This window comes from Mya arenaria, chromosome 6, assembly GCF_026914265.1.
Source record: "Mya arenaria isolate MELC-2E11 chromosome 6, ASM2691426v1".
In the NCBI taxonomy this organism is placed as follows: domain Eukaryota; kingdom Metazoa; phylum Mollusca; class Bivalvia; order Myida; family Myidae; genus Mya; species Mya arenaria.
In genome coordinates this window covers 32074281-32093103 of record NC_069127.1, presented here as the reverse complement: position 1 = coordinate 32093103, position 18823 = coordinate 32074281, and the positions used below count along the sequence as shown (strand labels likewise).

Here is an 18823-nt window from a genome sequence, read left to right as displayed (position 1 = left end):
ATCACATCTTACAAATCATGAAAAGCCTATCTCACAAATCATGTACTGTCTTTTTCACAAATCATGTTTTGCTACTTTACAAATCAGAAATGGCATATTTTACAGAATGCTCTTATTCAACTAAGTATCTTGAACATACCATCCACCTCAGTATCCTCGCCTTCCTCAAGTCGCATGTATCCGTCCGCCTCTCCAACCAGCAGGTCCTCCGTGGATCGTCGCAGGCTCTCCTTGGCAAGGTGGAGTGACTCCTCTAGCCGGCCGGACGTGTACAGGTCCACAGCTTCCTGGAAATCCTCGTCCTCAGACCTGAATTACATACATCAACTACCATTAGTTTCTTATCTATCACTATGAGACTTGAGTATTAGCTGCTCAGGATAAAGACTTCCGTCAAAAAATTTAATTTGGTCAAGGAATATGACCGACTATTAAGTTCCCATTACCAAAAGATATTTATTAGCTTTGTCATAACGAGCCTGAAGCCTGAATTAAATTATACTTCATGTGTTCCAATTAATATTGCATTGGTCAACAGAAATAACTGTTAAGCGCAACATTCGATAACTAGTAGGGCTGCCACGATATACCGGTATATCGCGGTATGAAGCAAAAAATAAATCGTACCGTGGTACAACATTAGCGTACCTGTTTTTTCATTAAAATACAATTTTCAAAACTTATCGGTCTTTTCATAATTTCGATTATGAACAAATTGACGTGTGCAGATTCAGTAATAGATTACTTCCTGTTCCAGTCATGTAGGCGCTTGCAATATCCCTAAAACCCGATCAATTTTGTATTTTCTTACAGTTTATAGTATTGTTATTAAACATAACAGTTAATAGTTTTGTTTCGTAATGATAAACAATAAGCCGAATATAGATAACTAGAATGGGCTTTTGAGAAAAGCGCATGTCTCCCCCGAAGGCTTAGTAAACAGACACTTACCATAAAAATGCAAAGGCCTTCAAGTGCTGCTGTTTCTCAGGGAAAAAACGGCAGGTCTTTTATGGACAAAAAACAAAATAAACAAAATGCACGAAAGTTGAAATGAGACGCCAGTTATTGATCGGAAACGGTTTTCATCTTCAAGCCCTTGTGGACTTGACCTTTGACCCAGTGACCCCAACTACTGCATGACCCTTACAAGCATGCAAAGTTTGGAGACTCCAGGTAAAGCAGAACTTAAGTTATTGATTGGAAACCGTTTTTCATCATCACTCTCTTTTTGGACCCAGTGACCCCAAAATCAATACGGATCATCTGCCCAAGAAGACCTACCAGCATGCAAAAGTTCAAGACTCAAAGGCAATAGGAACTCCACTTATTGATCAGAAACCTTTTCTTATGTTCAGGTGTCTGTGACCTTCACCTCTGACATAGTGACCTCAAAAACAATGCGGGTCTTGTACACCCGAGTAACATCTCTACAATTTTTGGTAAACATATGTGAAAGATATTACACGCAAATGATTTTTACATGGAAGGTCACCACGACCTTGACTATTGACCTTGTTACCCCCAAAACAATTGGGATCATCTAGACATCATGACCAACCTCACTTCAAAGTTTGGTGAACCTAGATCAAAGCATTCTCCTGATATTGCACGGAAATATTTTTTTACATTAGAGGTCACAGCGACGTTGACCTTTGACCTTGTGACCCCCCAAAATATAGGAGTTTTCTAAACCTCATGATCAACCTCCCTACCAAGTTTGGTGAACCTAGGTCAAACCATTCTCAAGATATTGAGCAGAAATGTTTTTTACATTGGGGGTCGCCGCGACCTTGACCTTTGACCTAGTGACCCCAAAAACAATAGGGATCTTCTACACCTCATGACCAACCTCCCTACCAAGTTTGGTGAACCTAGGTCAAACCTTTCTCAAGATTTTAAACAGAAATGTTTTTTATATTGGGGGTCGCCGCGACCTTGACCTTTGACCTAGTGCCCCCAAAAACAATAGGGATCCTCTACACCTCACGACCAACCTCCCTACCAAGTTTGGTGATCCTAGGTCATGCGGTTTTCCAGTTATCGATCGGAAACGAAGTGTGACGTACGGACGGACTGACGGACTGACGGACTACCGGACTGACGGACAGGGCAAAAACAATATGTCTCCCCCAGAGAGGGGGAGACATAATAACAGATGTTAATTTCTTTCACAGTGAATTTACCACATATTTTAACATGCTATAGATCTATCGTGCACGTGCATGTGTGGTCTTAGTGTTTACATATTTCTAGTCCAAAGTTAAAGACTGAAATGATATAGAAGTTGAACTCCGTGATGGTTTTATTGTTGTGTTTGGTTCATTTGTTTTTAGTTAGATATGTTATAGTCAACATAGCTATCATCATATCTATGAATTGTTTAAGCAATTTGCTGTTTTGAATAAAAATGTTCCAATTCGAATCAATATTATTAATACACAAAAATATCGTGGTACGTATCACGATACGCTGCTCTTGTATCGCGATATACCGCGATACGGTCTTGGCGTATCGTGGCAGCCCTAATAACTAGCATGATAACAAGTACTGATTGTTGATAACCATCAATAATATTAAGATATGATATCCTTATATATTTTAATGAAAATAATAATTTGATAAATGTAACTGAAAAGGTAAGTAATTCTTGACATTCAACATGTTTTTTGTTTTATATACTTTATGAACTACTACTGTTTGCAAAATGAACTTAGCATTTCAAGTTTTTGAAGCATTGAGTGATCAGGATATTTTCAATTTCAAATAAAGTGCAACATCTATAGCCTGTCAATTTACTACTCTGATCCAAGGAAACCGACTGCAGCTATCAGTAACTTGGCTTTGAATTATCACCAGGACCAAACTACTAAAGAGGCGGGCTCATGACCCTTCAATGCTTCCGTACATACGAAGTTTGCGTTGTTGTTTTTTTACAGAATAATTAAACTGTAGCTTTAAATGACACTCGTAAGAACATCGTGATAATGAACAAAACTCTCTAAACTGCTGAAACTCACTGTTCAAAGCCGCTGTTGGGGAGGGGGGCAAATTGTTCATCAATTTGGTGCAATATGACATTGCAATTGAGCTTTGCTAAACTGACTGATGAGTATGTTTTGCTATGTTGTTTTGCAAACAGTAGCATCAGTTGATGGACATAAAGACTTTTCAATTTGAAAATAATCTCATGCAAACAAAACATTTCAATGTGTTGACATATAGTTAGTGAAATAGCTAAGATAGAATCTGTGTTTTGTTCTGCAATTTTGTTAAAAATCAAATCGCATACACAGACATGTACCCCTATAAAACATGATCATAAGCATTCAGGTAAGACATCTACACAAGCAATTTTGAAAACTGCTCAACAGGTGCCAATATCACAAGGCATACAAACACTACAATACAAAAACTGAAACTAAAACTGATCATTCTACATTAAAGCTGCACTCTCACAGATTAACTGGGTTTTTATTTTTTGTTTTGGCAAGAGCAAATTTTTGCATAAATATCTGCAAACCAATGATAAAAGTTTGCTGACAAAAGATCAGATCGCAGATTTTCATATTTCCGTTAAAAAATTAATGTTTTATGGCTTACTATCAGTTTAAGAAAAATGCATAATACATCAAGTTTTGAACTTTAACATAAAAATATGCAATCTAATTTTTTGTCAGCTGTCTTATATACCTGGTTTCCATGCATTTTTGCAAAAATCAGCTCGTTCCAAGACAAAAAATAAAAATGTTGTCAAAACGTTCAATCTGTGAGAGGGCAGCTTTAAAAACACCATGCATCAACTACATGGTAGCATCCATTGAAAGCTGAAATAAAAGGATTGTTAATTTACCTAATACATTTTTTTTTACGCATAACTTCTGCAACATAATAAACGGACAATGAACATGGCAGACATATTCAAGCGCCGTGACAAGGCCTGTAGGGGTGAGGTCAGATTTCTAGACTACCATGCTGAAAGTGGTGGGTGGGGCATTCCAACATGGCCTACCAAACATGTAGTAGCTGAGACACTTCCTCATAATCCATCTCATCCATTTCTGAAAGTAACTCCCTGGAAATTGCAGTACATTGTTATATCAATTTTCAATAAAACCTGGCAAAAGTGCATTTTTCACATTATCCAAATATTTCCTACATCACTCAAACATGTTAATCTTGGCTTTCAAGGATGTGTTGAAAATTGATGATGTGCATGAGGGGAATAGAGATTTATCCTTCATTTCGAATGCTACACTTTGAGTAGCACTCGTATTTAAAATCAATACATTTACATGTAAAACAAACATCTGAAGTACAAATAAAATCTTGATTTTATCGAACCATTGATGATAATGTTAACTATAATTTTAAGTCTGGTGACTCCATGTCATTTTGGTATCATGAAAAAGAGTATTGCTTAATGATTACTTCTATGTAAAATAAATATCAAACATACATTATGGATGAAGTTATTGCTGTTTTTATTTTTTTTATTTTAGGCCATACCAAATTTTTTTTATGATTAGAGTCAACCCTTAGTACCAAAGCTATCCTGAAAAAACAAACAAACCCCCGAAAAAAATGAACACTAAATGACTGACATCCTATATAGAATATAGAAACCAGAGTCTCCTTAGTCCATTCTCAAATATCAGATAGATTTCCCTAAAAAGCCTAACAAAAATATGAAAATAAAAGCCTACCTACCCTACCTGTTTTTGAAAAGGATGTAACACTTATCAAACCACTTTTTTTGGCCCAAGATTATTTAATTCTCTTTTAAGATCAATATAAACTAGTAGTGCACCTCTATATGTCTGCATAATTATGTATTTATTATTGTAATCTATTTATTTTATTTTCATTACTTGTATTTATTGTGTTATTGCTGTTTTTTGTCACCATTGTATATGTAGATGTTTTGACCTTCTTAGAAAAAAATGTTCTGTTCTGTTCTGTTCTTAATAAATATGACTCTGTGAGTACGCCATTACAAAGCAGATATATACAGAACAGATAAGTTCAGTTACTCACTCTAAGTCAGAGTCAGAGTCTTCATCCTGGTCCAAGTCTTCCACACCGAGATCCTCATCATGACACAAGGACATACTCATGTTGTGTTCCCATTGTTCTTCCTCCGTCTCCTCTTCCAAGCCCTCCAGCTCAAACTCCACGCGCTCTGGAGTCTTCAAGCTCTCCGCAAGATCATCTATGTTCTTCTCTGGGGAGAGCATGTCTGAAAAATATGACACCAATTAAAAAGATGCGTAAGATAGCCTTGATCTGTCTTCTCACTTGTCAGAGGTTCTTTTGCAGAGGTGTTCAAAGAAAACTGTTATATTACACAACATGTGCTTTCATTTATTGACGAAACATAATCCCTGTATTGGTCTTCTGAATGCTTGAATAACCAGAATTGTGTAAAACAGCTTGGTGTTAATGTAATAAACTTCTTTAAAACAAGGAAGTACTGAAGTGCACTATTTATTACAGGGCTCAATATAGGTTACACTTGATGATGCCAAAACTTATTTTTTTTAATATATTAGAAATACTTTGGCCCTTTTTCAAATGCCAGTTAAATTTGTGGCCCCTTAGCTATTAACCGAAAACACCGTTTATGAGGGATAATATTTATTCATCTGTACATAAATCAAATGTTTTTTTTGGTTTTGATCATTTAGTCAAATGAGTTAACATAATAATGCATTAAAAAAAAAGAAGAAAAAAGGGCATCACCTTTATTGTGCCCTTTAATGTAGCTCTTGGTACTATGAAGCAATCGCCCAACATGCACAATTAAGTTACAACAAAAGCGATAGTTTTCATCTTTTCTTTTCTTTTTATACATGACAGCAGCTGTTTGAGTTCATGCTTTTCATATTTTGCTTGTAATTGACGTGCTTCCAAATGATCCTAATGCCATACTGATCTAACTATAGATAAAACATAAGGATAGATAATACAAATGGAGTAAATAGTGAGAAGAATCGGTTAAAAACTCTTATTACTATGTTTAGTACACAGGGTCCGGTCCTCATGGGGTAAATAGTGAGAAAAATCGGGTAAAAACTCTAAATACTATGTTTAGTTCACAGGTCAAAAAAATCGAGACAAACTAATTATTCCAAGTCTATTGATATGATTTTCTATACAATCTATCATACGCAGGAAATAATTTAAATCATAATTCTGGAGGGAATCACTGCCTACTATCTATCATAAAATTTGGAAATTTGTTGTACTAACAAATTAAATTTTTCAGGTACTATTTTACAACTACACAACAAACTGTAATTCTTGTTTACCTGGTATTTTCTTGGTGGACGCAGGCATGGAGGGCTGTTTGGAAGGTGGCGGCCCAATATTAGTGGTATCGGCGACAGCCATCTTGTTAGATACCATGTCGGGGGCATCTTCAGCCACCCTCTTCCTCGCTGGCTTTCCCCATCGCATCTGGGGCAGGGCGTGTCTCTGACAGAAAAACCTCGTAGCTGAAATGTTCAAACAGGACAGGGTGTAAGATATAAATAAAAAGCATAGAATTGTTATTATGTTAAAATTGCCCTAATTTATATGGATTGATTTGTAATCTGAGCAAAAAAATAATACATTAAAAATAATAGCAGATGCTCATCATTTTTTTCCAAATCTAATTGTCTAAATATCTTTTGACTGTTTTCATGTTTTTTTCCAACATTGAAGATTTTACCCAAAGATAACCATTCTGATGACAAAAGTCAAGGCTATTAAAGTTCACAGAGCTTTCTCGAAAAAACAGAGGAACTCAATTTCTACACAATAATTGACATCATTTAAGAAAACATTGATTAATTTTAATTTCATCTTTGTGTTCTTAAAGCAAAGAAGTGTTATGTGTTTACACTTGAAAAGTTTCAAATATTTTGACATCAATATTTCCATGACCCTATGAAAATCAAAAACAAGATACTCACCATCACCATAAGAGGTTTTATCGACAGAGTATGTATTGGTTCGAAGCACAACGCCACAGAAGTCACACTTGAAACACTGACTGTGGAAGAAGACATTCTCAGCAGACATTCGCTCCATGATGTACACACGCTTCTTACAGAAGAAACAGAACTCACTGGCCGGCTGGGACGCTACCATCATAGGCTGACCCTTCTGTAAATATAGAGATCATTAATGTTATTGAGTAGTTTTAACACATGTAAACACAACCTCTTCATTGAATTGCTTTAAGATTTAATTCTTGTTTTTCTTGCATTATAAATTAAATACAGTATGAACACTCAGGCTCATAAAATAAATCAATGATGAGCCCAAGCAAAAAAGATTTATCATTTTTTTGGTATAAAACTAGATGGGAATATTAATATCAATTTTGATTATGGAAGAGATAATATGAAGAATATGAAAGATCTCATCCAATATTACATTATTCAAATAATGGTAGCAAAGATTCAGTGCTCAAATATATATGTTTTAGTGCTCTTTTAATATTGGATGAGGTCTTTCATATAATATTCTTCATAGTTTGATTGTAGGTCACCAAGTCAGACAAGTGGGTACCACATTCTCTCACAACATTGTCCCAACAAGAGTGACTAAGTATGAGTTAATATAACTTTCTTCACAATCATTGTAAAATAAATATAGTGTAAACTAAAAATAGTATCATAAGCATACAAGACTATTTATATTAATCAACCAGAGGAAAGAAGTAACACCACACAAGATATTACTCACCACTCTTCTAGTGAGGGGTTCCGGGGGAGGCTCATCAGAGTTCTTCTTAAATTTGGACACGAGAAGCTCAGCCATTTTGCTGACCTTGACCACCGGCATCATCTGCTCGCGCATCTTTATCGCCTTTAACTCGTCCGCTTTCTCTGTCGTAAGGCGATTTGTAATCTCGTCCATGGGCAATTTCTGCATGCTATCCTTGGTGCGATGGTAAGGATCATCATGTTTGGCGTTACCCTCGTAGAGGCGATCATTGATCTTGGCGATCGGCAACTTGTCTATCTGAACCTTACTGAACCGGGTAAGCTCAACATTACCATTCTGCAAGCAAGGACAAAAAAATAAAAATTCTTTAAATGAAAGAGAAGAAGAAAGAATGATAAGATAACAAGATAAATTTTCCCTTCGGAGATTATTTCCATACAACTGAACAGACATCAGTATGATTGTTGAGTTGTATATAAAAGTTGCAAAAACAGTCCTTATAGAAATTTATTTTGTAACAATACCGTTCAAAGTGTCATAATTTAAAGGGACTTACTAGCCTTTTAGGGCTAAAGAAGTTCCCTAGACGACAAAAGGTACAAAAGGTAGGTATAATATTGAAATTATAGATAAGCGCGTAGAGGGCAGTCAAATAAGAGGTTTTGAAAAACAAGCCTAAATTCTCACACTAGTTCTTGGAATCCAAAGTATTCAATATAGAATAAGAATATAAGTTAGCCCGGAGAGCATTTTACTAACGGAGGGCTTGTGCTTATTTCGACCACTGAGTGTGTATTAAATAATTGCAATCAGGAGGGTAGTGGAAGAAGAAACTGTCTTGTACAGAACAACGTTCAATACCTAGCAGACTACTAATAACATTACTTGAGCTTCACCACCTTTCTACTATTCTGTTATGGAATTTATGTATAAACGAAAACAAAGAAAATGCTCTCCAGCATGTTACAAGGAATCTTACCACTTAAGAGTTAAGCAACTACTTACACTGACGTCCCTAGCCTGATAATTCGGATTCGTGAACACACTGTTGACCTTGCCAATTTTCTCCACCTTGCCGTTGCCATGGCAACTGTTATTCACATTATTATGCCTCTCGACATCGTCATGTTCACGCTTGATTGACTTCTTGAGCTTGGAGAGGCTTACACGCGAGGATCTAAGCTTCTGGAGGATTGAGATCTTGTGAGCTGGGGACCGGTGTTTGCGGCTCTCCTCCCAGCTACTGTTTAAGAACTCTTCTGTAATACAAAAGTGAAGTCAGAAATATTCTAAAAACAAAATTAATACAGATTGCTTCACAACTTATTTTATCAGATTTATATAATATATGTAAGATAAAATATTTGAGTCATAAGTGTGTGCTGGTTTCAGTAAACATGAATCATTCATTACCCAAGCTATTTTTGGACCAAAAAAGAGAGAAGAAAACGAATTAATATAAGTTATTTCAAAAATAAATTTAAAATATTTTGGGATTTATATTTTCAATTTCGTTACTACAATTGGAATTGAATTGTTTATTATGAATCTGTTTAAAATGCTTACAAAAACTAACATTATGAACTGTTAAACAAGTCAACTTCTAAATGTCATGAATCAAGGCTATGTCTCACCACTGGGTGGCCTCTGCTTCTTGAAATGGTCGTACAACTGTGTGAGATAAGAGACGATGGTCAGTTTGTCTGGCCGTTCACATGCGGCCATGTCCTCCCCAGTCAACACTGGTGTGATGGAGAACTCTCGCTGGGCGACATCGAATGCTAGCTGGTTGTTACCAACCACGTCTGCTTCATCTAGACTGTCATAGTCACTGCAAACAGAACAGTATAACTTACAATAGCAGAGTATCTCATATAAGTTCTAATGGGCCGGTTTGTCATGGATTATACATGTACTGGGGTACTAGGAACATTTGTGACTTCACAAAATTTACATCTCCTATGGTTCACTTCTTGTATTTATGTATTTATTGAGCTTTTCAACTTATGTATGAATGGATCATGCATGCAATTCCGGTGTGAGGTTAATATATTATATGGTCACTTTTAACGATGCAAAGATATTGTTCACTTTTAACGATGCAAAGATATTGTTGTATGCACATGCTTTCTTTCATTACAATATGGGTATCTAATATATGAAATGTCCAATTTATGAAGAGCATACTTTTAATACACTGCATCTCTAAATTGAAATATTACTGGTGACATTTGTGTAACAAAGCATTTCCAAAATAAACACTAAATGTATCGAGCCAGAAGATTTCTGTCAAAAGTAGATTCTGTGAAAATGTTATACTCCAGACAAGGAAAATTGCAGTGGACCAACCAACGGACTACAGGTTGACTTCAACATACGGAACCTCTTCAAACTTCATTTGGGGGTATAATCACATATTGTTAAAATTGACAAATTATTGTAGCACAATTTATATTAATGCAACAAATTATTTTTTTCTTAATGTAGGCTTCCGCCTTTGTGCCCAAATTCCTGTTATCAAACACATATAACAAAGCTGTATTGCTTACATGGCTTCAGACTTGAGAAAGTGCATGAGGGCACAGAAGGCCATCCCAGATCGCCAGGAGGTTGAGAAATCGGTCACGTTAACGCAGCGGTACCGGTCAACGTTCACAATCTTCTGACACCACCGCAACAAGCTGTATGTGTCCACTATTTCTGAAATATTGGTCGTGCAACTTTTGTGACAATACGAAACAATTCTTACACTACCATATAATTATGTAGAAAAACATACATTCTTTAACATGTGTATCGATCCAAAGTTATGTGTATCCATCAAAATGCTGCATAACTAAACATCAAAACATTTCTTACTACATTATGCACAAACATGAATATAATTTACACCTAATTGCTTATTTAGTAAATAATATATGGCCTGTAAATGAAATTTTTTCCTTGAATTAAAAACTCAAAATGGGAATTTACACCTACCACCAGGTTTGGGCTTTGGTATCTCGATAAGTTCATCCTTAAGCGTGTTGTCGCCCGTGTCATATAAATGTTGAACCTGCTTCGCCTTAAGCCACTTAGCCTTCAAATTTGTATACCTGAAAGAAACATAGAGAACACCATCAATCAATCAGTAAATGCTTTAACAGTTTTTATAATGTGTCGGAAAGTTTTATGTGTCATAAAGAACAATGGTTAGTGGGATGATCGGGCAGTTGCACAAGTCTAATTCTTTCAGAGACATTCTCAGAGCCCTCCAAATCGAACGTACAATAAAATATTATACAATCACAAAATTTAGTTGAATACTAAGCAAGTTTTGGAAATAGAACCAAGATTGTATCTTATAAATTCAAATAAACCTTGTGTATCATTTTCTGTCGATTTGTTTCAGATTATAACTCAATATACATTGACCAATTAAAAATTATGCCAAAAACGTCATACAATATGTTCATTGACAAAATCACCTCATAGTCTCTTAAATGAAAGCCAAGAAAAGGTCTTCAATGAAACTCATAATCATCAGCATGTGTAGTCATCAGCTTGTGTAGCTGAGTCTGATACCAATCATAAATCAGTATTGAGGATGAAGTCATTAACCAATCCTTACCTGGAGGCAGGGTCAAGAGTAAATTGTGAGTGGTTCTGCCTGAGGTTCTCGGGTGTTGTCTGAGACAGTTGCTGGTAAACAGACTCCCGCTCAGCAATCACCTGGAGGGGTGTCATCTTGCCTGATGACCATTGCTTCACCATCCACGCACCGTCGAACGCTCCCAAAAAACCACGGGCACAGCCAGAACCAGTTGGCCAGAAGGGCTGTAAAACAAAGCAGGAATCATTAATTTTCAATTTAAGGTATTTCACCAACAAATGTCTTTATAGTCATATTATGTGCAGGATGTATAGAGGACCACCTTAATAAAAATAATATTTTAGCATCATTGATAGTGTTGGGAATCGGTTGCAATTTTACTATCGATGATCGGTTCCACTCAAGTAACCAATTATCGATAGTACAATCGGTTTTTAAAATACTAGATAGAACCTGAGTTGTAGTTTTATTCATGTACAGTATTAAACTCTTAATCATTATATGCATATACGTTATGTCTATAATTGAAGTTATTAAGTGTTGTTGTATAAAAAATAGTTCATTTTCTTGCTCATTGTGGCTTTCATCAGCCATTTTGTTAAAGATAACATCTGAACACTTACTAATGTTTATTCTTTTTCGATAATCGATTATAACTAAATACTATCGATTGTCGCAGATTTCAGGTCCAACCAATCGATTTTCGTTATAATCGATCATCGGAACATCACTAATCATTGATGATTTCTGAATTAGTGTGTACGTATATTGATATTTATTAAAGCCTTTTAATAATGAAAATCAAACAACACATCCAACAATTTTTCTCATTTGTACGAGGAACATGGCATGAAAGTTAATATTAAAGCCAGAGATATATATATGTGTTAAGTTTCATGTTAAAATGTTTTAAGTTGAAACCATAGATTACATTTTTCAAAAATCATTGACGATAATAACACTACGGTAATATATTTGGGGTTGTCAGCTAATATTTAGCTTAACAGGCAAGCTATTAAAGCTATAAATTCCAAATGTTAAGAATGTAAAAAGGTAAAGATCTTTAGCGAAGACAATGTTTTTCTAACCTCGAGCAAACTGTCACCGACCAACATCGTAAGAAGCTTCTTGCCATGCCGTTCCATTACGCGACAAGAGTTTTCTGCCTGGAACAGCGATGTAAAGTCGAACATGGAGATGTCTGGGCGACCAAAGTGGTTGACAGCGAAGTCAAGATGAGGCATCTTGTGCTTGGTGCAAAAGTCGGCAGCCTCACGGGCGTAACTCTCAAGGGTGTCTTGGTTCACATTGTCCTTAGCCAGCAGGGAGGCTGTGTCCACATAATCCTAAAGGATTAAAAAGGGGGACATTCATATTTTATAAGTCAATATTTAAAAAATCTCTTTCCATTAAGTTTTACAGTAACTCGATTTTTTTCCATGAAAAACAGCTTTTTCCAATTAACACAAATGCATAAATCTCCTACAAAGGCCTGTGATTTCTTCCACTCACAAGGAAAAGTTGGCGGGGATACTTTAATAGAAGAAAAATAGCTTCGTTTTTGCAAAAAAAGGGAAAAATAGGATCATGATTCATATAATGTTCAAATTGCGGTCAAACCTTTTATTGAACAAACCCATCAACATATTCATGAATGGCACTACATTGCTACATTTACTTAATGCTCCTTTACCCTTTTAAGAACGCCCTTCTCTAGTAGACTCTGCTTTTTAGCCGTCATGACGAAGTAATGTGTCTCATCCTTGTAATACACGATATTCTCAAGGTCTATCCCACATTCCGCATTGAGGTCCTTGAAGAACTTCTGGTTAAAGATGAACGCCACCCCTGATATTTCCTCTACCCTGGCTTCGGCTTGCGAGTTCCGGTTGATGAAGTTTGCAGTGATAGCTATGGCTAGTTTTCCACGAAACTCCTTCCGCTTGAAGCCTACAAAAATGTTTTAATATATCTAATAAAGGCACATCATGAGCGCTATGGAGTGAATGCAAACGCTGGTCCGTTCTTGATTTTTCATTAGAACAAGGTACGTAACTCAATAATATTTTACGCCAAGGGTATGCCAATTGCTATATATGTGCATATTGTCTTAGGCAATATGTTGACCAAGTTCCAGTTGACCATGTTTCCTCTAAGTATCTTGAATGCATTTTAAGTTATGGCCAAGATCCAAGTTTTTGCGCAGTAACAACTCCAATTACAATAATACCAAGGCTTTAAAAGATACCTACTGTTTTTTATTTGAAAAACAGACGTACTCAAAATATATGAAGTTTCAAGGTTTGGTCAAATTTAACTAATAAAATTGCAAGACAATTGTTACGCATTATCTTTCTATATTAAGATTTAACTGTCAACACTAAGCTCACTAATTATTCATCACAACATGAAAGTTACTCGAGTTAAGCAAAATGTTGCCTTTCGAAACTTATTCAACCTAAATGCACGACTTAAAGTTACTATGACAGAGATTCCATTTTAAGAGAAATAATCTTACATTTCAGGAAATGCCATAAGAATATCGTTTGCTGATATACCAGCAAAAACTTGAGAATATATAATATATAAAGTTACTATGCCACCGACCTTGAAGAGTGTTCCTCTTCCCATCAGCCCCTATAAGGACGTCAAACTCGTACTCTGACAGCGGATGGTCCTCCGGCTCCAACTTTACTCGCCACCCCGTGCCTGAAGTCGATATATGTCGATATATGTAGGTTGTTACAGGGGTACAATACAAGATGATGATAAAAAATGCATTATTAAGCCTTAATGATAAAAGAGTGTACAGATAAAAAGTTAGTAGGCTTTATAGTGTTTGTGTTGTTTCTTTCAAGTATTAGCTGTTTAGGTAACCACAAATTCCCCAGATAGAAATTATAGCAACCTATATTGCTCCCCTTCAACAAATTACTCAAAGGCCAGCCTCATGTATTAAATAATCTCTTTAAAGTATTCTTTACTCAAGGTCCGTATTAATATAATAAATATAATTCTTATCAGACTCAAGGTCCGTAATAATATAATATGATAAATATAATTCTTATCAGTATCTTTAGACATGCCTCAGTTAATGATCCCATTCAGTCTATTGGTCAATTAATTATACTGTCCAATCAAAACACTCAAGATTCAAATCTTAAATTTCAGTTAAATCTAAGTTGGTTAATGGATAGGACCCAATGACTCTAGATAAGACTTTTTTCATTGAGTTGTGGTGGGAATTACCTTCGAAAGTGTAGACCATGATTTTGTGTACGATTTTGTATGCTTGAAAATAATTTAATTGCATTTTCTGTAATATTAATTGTGCAATTACGCTAATATGTTGCTTATCTTGAGCTCTGTTTACTTGATTTGGCAAAAAACTTATATTGTGCTTTTATGTAAAGACATTTCAAGTCTACAGCATGTAATACATAGATGATATTATGATAGGACACTTTTCTGACATCCTGTTTCAGGCTCAATTCTGTGTGTAAACATGTATTTGTCATGACCGCCTCATATAAAGAAATTGTCAGAAAAGCATCCCATCACAATTTTCCTTTTTTATATACCTTCTTTGATTAATCTCATGTTTTAATGCATGAAACTATAAATAGCTTTTACATAACATTTCCCCTGACATTTTCCATTTATATCGAAACTGTCTAAGAAAGATTTCACTTTACAAGCAAAGTGCAGTATCTAAGATTATTAAATTTGCGGATATCACTTTATATCTCGACATCCGCGTTTATCACAAGACCCAAACAATCAGCATAATTGATGAAACTATATAACTAATCACATTATGGAAACAGCAATAAACTTTTTAGCAATCAAATCAGAATGTCACAACTCACAAGATGTGGAAAAAAGGCTAACATAAACAAATTAAGATAGACCGTCTTTCAGCGACTTCAGTTTGATGGACATTTCCCCATTTTTATGCTTATTAACAAGACTGGTCGAGTGAACTAGCTTCCTATCAATTTGTGCATCGTCTGGACTTCCAGACAATCTAACCAAATGTGACGTTTTTTGTAGCAAAATCAGCCATGATTTGTCTTAATTATTGATCAATACTTACAGCAACAAGGACAGAGCACATTCTATGAAACTGTATGATGTATCAGGAAATAACTTGCATGATCTTGCAACTTGGCATGACAGAAATAAGAACTGAAGAGAATGAAACACGAAACTGTTGAAAGTATCTAATTCCTGATATTTATGTTTATAATAACTATACATTGAGTGTGAACATGTATATTTTAAACCATGCTGGATACTTTGATAAGAAGCTGTGATATACATGTATAGTGTACATGGGAAAAGTTGCAATGAAAATCAGTAGCCATTGCCAGGATTCAAAACTTCAGTTTCTGTATTGCCAGGAGCATGTACATGAATATGCTTGCTTATAACATGTACATGAATAATTATGCTTGCCAATAACATAAATTATGTATACATAAATATATGATTGCCAATAACATGTACATGAATAACGCTTGCTTATAACATGTACATGAATACTTATGCTTGCCAATAACATAAATTATGTATACATGAATATGACTGCCAATAACATGTACATGAATATGCTTGCCAATAACATGTACATGAATTTGCTTGCCAATAACATGTACATGAATTTGCTTGCCAATAACATCAGGGATGTGATTGACCTGGCAGCTGGAGGGCTGAAACATTTTTGGCCATGGGTTTATAGGGCATTCTTAGGGCATTTTAGAAGCTCTTGTGAGGGCTCTCCTGACTTTAAATTTGAAGCAAACTTGAATATTGACTTAAACAACTGAAAACAACCAAATATTTTTTTTAAGGATTTTTTTTTTTTTTTTTTTTGGGGGGGGGTCTCTGGGGCCATCAGATCCGCGGAATTCCGCGGATTGGACAAATCACATCCCTGAACATGTACATGAATTTGCTTGCCAATAACATATACATGAATATACATGTATGTAACGAAAGAGATGCATATAACCGCTGCATACTTTTGTCTGATGGTTCGATGACATCAAGGAAACTAACGTTGAGATGAACTTCCACACCAACCAGGAGGGCCACCTTCAGCAGAATGCACTGCAGTTGTCGAATACCTGCAGAATGGATGTCCCCATTTAGCTTACACACATTGCATTTTATTTTACATATATTAATTTTAATGATAAGAGGTTATTTAAATGTTAATAATTAATCAATGTTTTGATAAATTATTGCTTTTTATGTTCCACAGATACTTAACAAATAAATCGAAGAAATTAGTTTAACAGAAGGTAACAGAATCAAATTCTCCAATACCTTGTATAGTAACATGTTCTGGGGTCAATGCCATAAGCTATAAAGCACATTAATTTATAAAACATTTCGGTATCTTCTAGTATCAGCCCAAAGGTACTATACCCTAAATTTCAACAACAAAAGACAAATGACAATTTCACAAATGAGATTTGTCATCTGTCATGATAAGCCCATATAATTTGAGTTAAGGTGACCTTTACCTTGAAATTGTTGACCCAAAATCATTGTGGTCATCTACTGAACATTACCGTTGTGCCTACCAAGTCCTTCAAAAGTTTTGATCTGAATTTTTCAAGTAAATGTCTCCATGACCTTGACCTTTTATCCATTACGCTCCAAAAAAAATAGGGGACATCTGAAGTCTCTATACCAAGTCTTTTAAATGTTATTATGCAGAAAAGAAAGTTTGACACCGCCATGGCCTCAAAGTAATTCCTATTTGTCAGCCATGCTTCGCATGTGACACTTAAAACTGAAGCCATGACTTACTAATATGATCTATTGCTCCAGCACAGAACTTCCCGTAGAATTTCTTGGCGCCGAGGTTTTTCAGGTCCACAATGAGGAAGGGCCAAAGATGGAGGACGTTGTTACGGGAGAACCTGTCGCGTTTCTCCATGACAACCGTGCGGGCCCCTAGCAACGCCATCTCTATGGCACAACGGAGACCACATATCCCTCCTCCTATTATAATGACCTGCAACACATATAATATTATGATATAAACATAACTAATAGCCATCAAAGGAAGATTTTCAAAAAGGACTGTTGTAACATATATAGCTCTTGTATAGTGCATGGATACAGACAGATGTTCTGCACTGAAAGAAGATGCCATTATTCTTCTGTTTTCTTCTCAGTTTCTTATAGGAAAAACCCAATTAGATATTAGAGCATATAAAGATATGGCTTCTAAACTGATCTAAAAATCAGCATTTTTCACAATAAAATAGCAATAATAGGAGATATTTAACAAAAAAGTAAGAAAAGCTAGGAGGTCTTTTTATAAAGTAGGAAAAAGTAGGAAACCTGGAGAACCTATTAAATGCTAAAATTACAAATGTTTCCTCAAAGGATATATTTCATATCAGAAAATGCAACAACAAATAGATCGATACCAACGCAGAAATTTGATACAGGCCAAAAAACAACAACTGGCAACAGACTGGATAATTATACTAGGAAAAAAAGTAACTGTGCACATAAAAACATACAGGGTCTAAAACAATCATCCTGGGCACCACAGTGTATTTATAACCTATATGATCATATAGGTTTTTAACACGCTGGGGTGCTGAGGATGAAAACAATATCCTGCAATAGCATTGCATTTAAAGGTAACTTAATTCTAAACATTGTATATGTGAAAGTGTCCTTCAATGCCATAGTCACATTAATACAGTCAGAGATATAAATCTTTTAAATGAACACTATTGCCTGGCATCTTTTTTTTCAAACAAGCTCTCAAAATCCAGAGTTTGAGCAAGTCCCAGTGCAAGGCTTTCGGGCGTGCTAATCTATACCACTGTTAATGTGTTAACTAATTGAAGTTTACAACCTGATATAAGTTAATTTCTTTTAATTCCTTTAGATAATTTCTTATCATGCATTTACTTATACCCCTGCTAGTATATAATTATAACTGACTTCATCCCCAATAAGATATATGTTAAAACATTCTTGATGCATAAAACAGTAACTCATCCCAAGCTTTTAGTGTATTATAAACATTCCTCATAATTCATAAGCTTCTCAGCTTCTTATGCTTGCTGCTGCACAGCGTCTATCATGATTAAATGTAAACATACAAGGCAGGGCAACAGCTGGGGTGACTGGTTTCCCACATCAAACTGTCTCAGCCGTAAACATACCTTGGCCAGTTACCAACAATGTGATGTCTTTGTTAGTAGACTTGTTACGTAACATGCAGTTTTTATGACAGATAGTTCAAGTCGTTGGTCGCCAGACAAAACAAGAATTTACTGAGTCAGATGTGTCACCTATCATAATTAAGGGTCATATTAATTTTAGTGAAAGTGACACCATGACCTTGACCTTTGACTTATTGACCCCAAAATAAATAGTATTTATCTACTGAGCATGATTAATGTGCATACCAAGTTCAAAAACTCTACACAAAGTTTTTCAATAGATATTTTTCGGAAAAAAAAGAGCCTGTTA

At 35.4% G+C, this 18823-nt stretch overlaps 1 protein-coding gene across 7 annotated transcripts in view; it reads right to left on the bottom strand.

Moving 5' to 3' along the window:
* Positions 1–18823, bottom strand: part of LOC128237220 (protein-methionine sulfoxide oxidase mical3a-like) — a 57902-nt gene that overhangs the window by 13242 nt on the left and 25837 nt on the right. For 6 of the 7 annotated variants that reach the window (XM_052952562.1, XM_052952565.1, XM_052952559.1 and 3 more), the window contains 16 exons: positions 17132–17339; positions 16336–16440; positions 13919–14020; positions 13005–13261; positions 12400–12657; positions 11330–11535; positions 10699–10814; positions 10269–10419; positions 9354–9550; positions 8725–8978; positions 7738–8055; positions 6960–7152; positions 6312–6497; positions 5038–5239; positions 4013–4075; positions 140–309 (listed from right to left, as the gene is read on the bottom strand). In XM_052952562.1, coding sequence (XP_052808522.1) covers positions 140–309; positions 4013–4075; positions 5038–5239; positions 6312–6497; positions 6960–7152; positions 7738–8055; positions 8725–8978; positions 9354–9550; positions 10269–10419; positions 10699–10814; positions 11330–11535; positions 12400–12657; positions 13005–13261; positions 13919–14020; positions 16336–16440; positions 17132–17339 — 2986 coding nt within the window. The remainder of the gene's footprint in view (positions 1–139; positions 310–4012; positions 4076–5037; positions 5240–6311; positions 6498–6959; positions 7153–7737; positions 8056–8724; positions 8979–9353; positions 9551–10268; positions 10420–10698; positions 10815–11329; positions 11536–12399; positions 12658–13004; positions 13262–13918; positions 14021–16335; positions 16441–17131; positions 17340–18823) is intronic. The other variant, XM_052952560.1, reaches the window with a different exon arrangement.